The sequence below is a fragment of the Silene latifolia genome, chromosome 10, assembly GCF_048544455.1.
Source record: "Silene latifolia isolate original U9 population chromosome 10, ASM4854445v1, whole genome shotgun sequence".
Classification (NCBI taxonomy): domain Eukaryota; kingdom Viridiplantae; phylum Streptophyta; class Magnoliopsida; order Caryophyllales; family Caryophyllaceae; genus Silene; species Silene latifolia.
Window position 1 is genome coordinate 131993853 of NC_133535.1, and position 7670 is coordinate 132001522.

Consider the following 7670-nt stretch of genomic DNA (forward strand, 5'->3'; position numbering starts at 1 on the left):
GGACCAGGCTGCTAAAGCTACTTTATTATCCTTGCAATCTATGTTTTCGCAACTTCATTGTATTTCAATAAGTCACTGTCCTAGGAATCTTAATAGGATCGCTCACTCCATTGCTAAATCATCTATGGTCTGACTCTATTTTCTCTCACTGTCAAAAAAAAAATCAATTGGCCCCATCATTTGGCCGAAAACGTCAATGGAACATAGAAAGCACAAGCGATAGGCATTCGCGAAAAAAGAAAAAAAAAAGACAGTAATGCAAAATACCTATGGCACAACAATCGTAAAAAATAAAGCGAAAACGCATGTGCGAGTAAGGTAGACTTTTATTTTAAAAGAAAAGTATCTGTGCAAATTGAAATAAATAACGAGAAAATGGATCGTTCAACACAATTAGCGATATTGCTGAAAAAAAGCTGTGACGGTCAAGGTGCTCCTCCAATCCACTAAATAGTATTGTGAAGCAGTAGGGATGTATTTATTGAAAAGAATCATCTTTTCTAAACAAACTAAGTAATCTGAGTGGAATAGCTTACATAATCTGACTCCTTTCAAACTTATTCTAATACCTTACAAAATACGGATTACTAAATATCCAGAGTAGCTAAAGCATCAAAGTGCCTTATAAAATTCAATATGTCTGTACAGAAGAGCGTAAAATCTACAACGAAACAGTTAAGTGTTATAAACTTGGGCAGCTAGAAAGAGCCTACCCAAAAAAATGTAATGTAATAAAATAATAACTACAATCTCACAACCAGCATTCTATGATTGAGAGTGATTATTCAATCGTTTGAGCAACACTATATCTTGCATCGAAGATGCCATCCTGCGCAAGAATAAATAGCAACAATCAACATCCCGCGTACATATTAGCAGTTTATGGTGGATTGAAATCAAATAATTAAGTGGCTGAATATCGTACTCCATTTGCTAACCTGCAAGTTTGTGACAAGAACTCTAAGTCTCTAACTACTAACTGTTTTTTTCGTATTTCTTGACTGTAATGGTTTCCCCTAATTCAAATGATTATTGTGACACATGGACACTGAGAACCTATGACGTATTAAATTTCAATCAATGAAAACTCAACAGAAACAAGTAGCATGACATTAAACCAATCGACCTCACATGAAAGGGATTAAATTTGAAGAAAATTGCCAGTGAACAATATTTGTAATTCCGTTTCCTCTCTAACCTGGCCAATGATACGAGCTGAACACAAAAACAAAGAGAATAAATCTCTACAAATAAGAAAGTTCAATGCATCTATACTATAATTTCAGTTCGAACTTGGCAAAGTAGGAAGAACTACCTGAGCTCCTGACTTTGTTTCGTACAAAGTTCACAAATTTGCTGAGTAGAAACTCTCTATAAATGATCGAACATCAAACTTACCTGGTTCAACAACTGAAAAATGTACTTTAGTGTGACATCCAGCTCATCTCCACTTTTAGTTACATCTTGGTCTTGGAGCTTTCTATGAAATTTTAGTAGAGCACGACAATAATCAGAAAAGTTTTAAGAAGACTTTCGTGGGAGAACAGCAAAGTAAAAGAAAGAGGTAAAAGTGAAGGAAAATAAGAGGTAGTAGAACAACAATACAAAGGGAAGAAGCAGTAGTAACATTTTACTCACTAAATGATAAACTAAAATATGTAAACTTCCTTTTTTTTCTTTATCTAAGTAATAGGCTTCATAAGCATCCATTTCACGCAGAATAGAATAGTCTGAAAGCATTTTTTCAACATCTTTCCCCTCCCTACGTATACAAGCCACACCAAAGTCTCTGACTATTGCTTGAACCTGGATATACAATTTTTTTTTTTTAAGTAAAGCATATGTAGTGGTAGCAAGGCCACCACGTCTAGAGCAAGGTGGCTGGAAAGTTAACATCATTTAGGAAAATTATCTAGTGAGTAATGGGCGCCGGAATATACCTGCTCAGGAATCCAAAAACTTTTACGAAATGATTCCAATAAATTGGAACCACTGACAAGCATGACCTCAAGGGATCCTGGGAATAAAAGGAAAAGAGTCAACTTTGTGCTCAAGGAGCTATAATTTATGATCAACCTCAAATTCCTGAAACTATCGTCTATGTCATCAAACTCATTATTACCAGCAGGAACAAGAGTATTCTCGCATAAGTAGTTCTTCACTCTACATAAAACAGTTAAGGTCCGTTGGTAGGTACTTTGCTTAGCCTATAATGGCATCAACACTTCAAGATTAATTGATAATCTCTGATAAATTTGCTTACCCCAAATTCGGAGTAAACGGAAAAGTAGCCACAATGTAAATGGCGGTTTTATTACCTCCCATGGATCTACCATCACAAAGACTGAACTCCTGCAAGCCAGTTGACACATTTGTATACGGTGTTCAGTAGATAAAAGGCCCTGCAGAAACGAAAGTACTGCTTACAGTCTTACACCACCATTATATTGGCTGAAATGATTTCGGTTTGATTTACTCACCCAATATTGTAATAATTCAGATACAAACACAGCCTGAAAAATAGTCTTAAACATTCGGGTATAAGTTATAACAGCTCCAAGCCTCCAACAAGGTAGGGTGTGAACTCTTATAGTTTGCAAAACATGTAGTTATCCTAGGGGACTCCTACCATTTCAAGTTAATTCTTATTTATGAGCTTTACATGCTACCAAGCATAGCGTATTTCTGAACTTAAAATCGTACAAAATTTGATTGAGAAATTTGTGTCCATCAATCTACAAATTTTAAGCTCAATAATGATGATTGGTCATTGGTTAAGCCATATTGCATCTAACAGATTGCCACTCTTTGTTGAACAAGATGACCATCAATTTTTGGTGAAAGATTTTAAAGACGATAGCAAATAAATAGCTCCTTCACATTGCTAGGAAATAAGGTGAAGATTGACTATATACCTTCTTTGCATATCCACCATTCACTGGTGACATATAGGCCCCAATAACATGGTAACCTTCTGAACGGAGATCAAATAAAAATGCCTTAACTGGACAAACTAATTGTTCATCGTCTGAGGTAAAAGTTGAGATAATGAGTAGGATTTGGATATGGAACTGAAACGAACCGTGAATAAATGAAAGCCAAAACCGCCTAGACAAAGAAGAAAACACCTTCAAGGAAACCCACCCTTAGAACTACTAACCCAAAGACGAGAACCTGTAAATAACAATAAGACAATGAGATCTTCAGAAATAACAATAAACCCAAAAATCGCATTATTAAAAATCTTAAACAAGCATATGACTAACAACCAAGCCAAGAGCTCTTCGTTAATGGTAATAATGAGACAAAATCAGCCCATGATCAGCACACATAAAATCTGAAAGCAGCAATAAATGGTCCTCTACATAGTTCACCTTTTGGAATCACAATGGTTGTTCTGTCGTATGATCCTAACTATGCCTTAGTGGGTAAAGCAACTGAAGTACAAATAGGAAAAGGAGGAATGGGCAGTGTTTAGCGATATCTCGTTCTAGCATATATCAGTCTCGTTAGCGAGTACTGCAGCAACATAATTAGCACTGCCATAACTAAACATAAGTTCTCTCACGATTTTTGTCAGGCTATCATAACAATCTAGGCTACTAAAGGATTCCATTCCATTCACAACTTTTACGAATTCATATCTGTCATCAAGGCATATGGCACGATTTAGACGATCGTAAAAAGGATCGCCCCAGTCTTGCTCCATATCTCTTTCAGAGTACCACGGGCAATAGTAAATAAGCCGTTCCAATATAAGAGAGAGAGAGAGAGAGAGAGAGAGAGAGAGAGAGAGAGAGAGAGAGAGAGAGAGAGAGAGAGAAGAGATAGGCATTAATGTATGTGACCTCACAAACATTTCATCAAGATCAAGCAATAGAGCAATGGGAGTATAACAACAAACCACCAAATGAGAGACATAAAGTCATAACACTATCCGGACATCAGCTTTCATGTACAATTAATAACCCAAGAGAAGAAGGCAAAATCTTAAAACCTGAGTCCAGACAACATTAATCAGGCATGTCTCACTACAAGGTCAGTGCACGACGGACTTGCAAAAAAACTTCAATTGGACTATAAAAGAGACTGTAGAGTGCAGCCCTCATTGTATATTTTTTTGGATTAGTACTACCTTCAGCTCAAAATTTCCCTTAAATATTTAGCATCAATGTTTCCCCAAACTACCCAAAATAGTGACCGGGAAAGGGGTGCGTAGGTACACTCTTTTTCATGCTATATCTGGCACGCCCTTTCCCAGAAATAAAATTAACCTAAACATATCAAATTGAACCGCAATCAGCAGACAATATGTAAACATTGCAAAATGCAAGAAGGTTTTATTGCTTACCGTGATTTAGATGCTTACCTCGGTATTCATCAATTTTGAACTCATTTTCTTCATAATACGTGTTTCCAGTAGAACAATTTGTACAAGAGAGGTTAAGAGATTTCTATGATTGGTTATTCACTTAAATGTTTTGTCGAAAAGGAGCTGTGCTGCCCACCTGCCCAATTGCAATTTCCTCATCAGTTTAAGAAATAACATTTATAAACCAGAAAGTAAAACAAAAATAGTGATAACATCAGCCAAAATTCTCAAGCCAAATTCACAAGTATTTTTACCAATCTATGTTAGCTGAGAACACGCGCTTCTGCTCCACATATAGTTTCGCATAAGTGAAAAAGACAAAAGTTAGTATTTATGTTAAAAGAAGAAAAGAATCCCACATACCAAAAACAAAATTGAAAATCAATGAGAGAAAGTGTCCTTCGGATATTTGCACTTGATAATGGAAATAAGGAAAAACTCAGATATCAAAGAGTAAACTAACCAACAATGGAAGAAGAAAATCGATAATGGTTTACTCCCAAAGTACGCAATAATAGACTAAACCTAGCCAATTTAGGTAACCGCAACAATGATAAAAGGGAGGCAATAGCTTGCATTAGCAGACAAATTCCTCGTGCTTTGAGCTCAATATCTCACTCGTCAGTCTAGATCACTAACACATCCTACAACAACGCATATAACAATCTCAACTTTAATTAAACACAAAAACCCCTGGTGTTCAGTATTATTTAGTATGCTATAGTTCTGATTAGCAGTCAAGTACCTCGTGTTCTGAGCTAAAGATCTCACCCCGCAGCCTGAGAAAATTGGAACCACAACAAAGATTAAATCAGCGTACATAGCGGAAAAAACTAAACCATAAAACAAAAAAACGTAAAAAGGATTACCCAAAACAAAAGTAATTAAAGTAAGACCAATACTTCTCATTTTAAACTCGAGCCCTCACCCAGCAGCTCGAGTCAACTACAACCACAACAAGGACAACCTACATAAGGGGCCATTTGATAATGCAACTAATTACAGTACTACTTACCACCGCAACAATGATAAAAGGGGGGCAATTGCTCGGATTAGTAGCCAAGCCGCCCGTGCTTTGATCTCAGGAGCTCACTCGTCATTCCAGATCACAACCATATCCTACAACAACGCATATAATTACAAACTCAACTTTAAACGCAAAAAACTCCGTAACACAGTACGACATAGTATGCTATAGTTACGATTAGCATTCAAGTACCTCGTGTTCTGAGCTAAAGACCTCACTTCACAGCCTGATAAAACTGGTTCCATAACAAAGACAAGATCAGCAAACAAAGGCCAAGGAAAACATAAAACACAAAATCGCAAAAACGATAACCAAACACAAAAGAAATTAGAGAACAAAACAACACCTCTCATTCCGAACTCAACCTATAGGTTAAATTAAGAATGGCTGACCGACAATTTAGATGGACATGGGAGAAATCTATAGTAATAATCGATTACTACTTTGTTATTTCCCGACAACCGGCTACGACACGTAATCCTCATCTTATAATTAATTATCAATGTCTGAGCATGAGTAAGCAAGAGAAGTCTACATTGCCTGCCATAGCACTTTGATTATTTATGGCAGGAAAGCCCGCCATAGCACTTTGCTCCGTTCTAAAAACATTGACAATAGAACTTTGCTTATTTATTGCAGGAAAGCGTGGAGGAAACTGCTGAAGTCTCGACGACTTTGAACGAGAAGATCAGGAAGCACTGTGATATGACCCTGATTTCTTGTGCTTATGCTGGGACTGGAAATGTTCTTAAGGTTTGTTCCTACTCTTTGGTAAGAGTTGTCTCCAAAAAAAGACAGATAAACAGCTAACCCCTGGCTGTGGCCAGCACAGAGATTTTCGAGAACTGGAAAAATTTTTAAAACTTGTAAATCCAAAGAACCACATCTAGCACAGGTTAGGAAATGCTCTAAAGTTTTGTTTGCTTAAAACGAAAAAAAAAAAAAAAAAAAAAGTAATCCAGCCACATCCAAATGTGGCATCATGTATAGACACCACCAAACAGTCTCATCCCTCAATAGGCAACCATAATAACCCAAGCGTTTTGCACGCTCAAAGTACCCAAATTAGTAATACACATGATAACGGCAAGATCAGTAATAGCAATAATAGCGTAAAAAATGGTTAAAACAATTGTACGCGTTCAATACCCAAAGGGCAAACTGATCATTTACCAAAATGGTTTACACCAAAAAGAAAAATAAGAGGCACACCTTGAAAGATGTTCCGAGCTCCTAAGCCCTATACGCAAAACAATGAGGAAATCAGTGAAATTAATCACAACAGAAATAACAATAACAATAGAAACACCACCACCACCAACAACAACAACAACAACACTGACCACAACAGTCATTAGGAGTAAAGAACCAATACTTCGGTTAATAAAATGTTTTAGACCAAAACTTAATTAGAAGCCACACCTTTGAAGACACAGGTGCATCGAGCTCCTAAAGCCTATACGAAAAACAATGAACAATTCAGTGATAATAACAACAGAAATAACAACAATAGTTGCAAGAATAACACTAACACTGTCGGGATGAAGGAGTAAAGAACTGTTAATTCATAAACCCAGATCTAACACAGAAACAATATTAACATTTGAATAATCTAACAATAATCACACGGAAATCAAATAACTACACGATTTAAGACAACACCAACAACAATCAATACCCAATAAAGGAACCATTATAACACACCGGCCGGAACAGAATAAATACTAAACTAAACGAAATCAAAGAAATTTCGGGTAAATACCTGGAATAGGATGGACGATTTTTGGATTTGGGGCAAGATCTTCTAGGGTTTGATGAGAGAGCGGTACAGCGAGAGGTGGATGAGTGCCTGTGTTTTAGAGTGTGGATGTGAGTTAAAGAAAATTGGAGGGAGGAGATTCAAAAGGAGGATCCAACGGATGAGGATGGTATTAGTTGGATACTATTCATAGCTACAGTATGGGGAAGTTTAAACTATTCATAGCTACAGCAGGGGGAAGTTTAAGCTTTTTAAGGGTTATTATAGATAGATAGATTGTTGCCGATTCAGAAATCGGATAAAAGAGTACTCAATTCTTAAATCAAAGACCATAAGTGGCGTCTATGCGCCATACGTAGAACCAGAATCCTTAACTACTAAAATGTGCAAACATCACCTTTTGGGTTCCTTATGAACATAAAATGTGCAAACATCACCTTTTGGGTTCCTTATGAACAGTTCTCGCTTTGCAACAGTCCACAACAGTAGAAAGAAACATCTAGGCCACTCGT

At 36.7% G+C, this 7670-nt stretch overlaps 1 protein-coding gene across 7 annotated transcripts; it reads right to left on the reverse strand.

The window, feature by feature from the left end:
- Positions 1–605: 605 nt before the first annotated feature.
- Positions 606–7317, reverse strand: LOC141605965 (nicotinamide/nicotinic acid mononucleotide adenylyltransferase-like). 7 transcript variants are annotated; one of them, XM_074424906.1, is made up of 15 exons: positions 7162–7317; positions 6822–6855; positions 6612–6639; positions 5592–5634; positions 5388–5491; positions 5118–5151; positions 4836–5016; positions 4627–4655; positions 4370–4508; positions 3083–3174; positions 2916–2974; positions 2319–2402; positions 2123–2207; positions 1941–2017; positions 606–1480 (listed from the first exon to the last, which is right to left on the reverse strand). In XM_074424906.1, exons 11-15 carry the CDS (start codon positions 2946–2948, stop codon positions 1454–1456), a joined length of 306 nt encoding a protein of 101 aa, XP_074281007.1. In that variant the 5' UTR covers positions 2949–2974; positions 3083–3174; positions 4370–4508; positions 4627–4655; positions 4836–5016; positions 5118–5151; positions 5388–5491; positions 5592–5634; positions 6612–6639; positions 6822–6855; positions 7162–7317; the 3' UTR covers positions 606–1453. The 7 variants fall into 7 exon arrangements, with proteins under 7 accessions (XP_074281007.1, XP_074281005.1, XP_074281004.1 ...); XM_074424904.1 differs by having other exon boundaries at positions 606–1806; XM_074424903.1 differs by adding an exon at positions 1639–1806 and having other exon boundaries at positions 1941–2207.
- Positions 7318–7670: the final 353 nt, after the last annotated feature.

What these genes read in the sequence shown, in the direction of transcription:
- LOC141605965 (XM_074424900.1), bottom strand. Translation starts at nt 2,948, where the DNA reads ATGTCACCAGTGAATGGTGGATATGCAAAGAAG. An exon ending in ATGGTGGATATGCAAAGAAG is followed by an intron (nt 2,403 to 2,915) that starts GTATATAGTCAA and finishes TCGTTTCTGCAG; the next exon opens with GGCCTTTTATCTACTGAACA. An exon ending in TGATGGTAGATCCATGGGAG is followed by an intron (nt 2,208 to 2,318) that starts GTAATAAAACCG and finishes ATGCCATTATAG; the next exon opens with GCTAAGCAAAGTACCTACCA.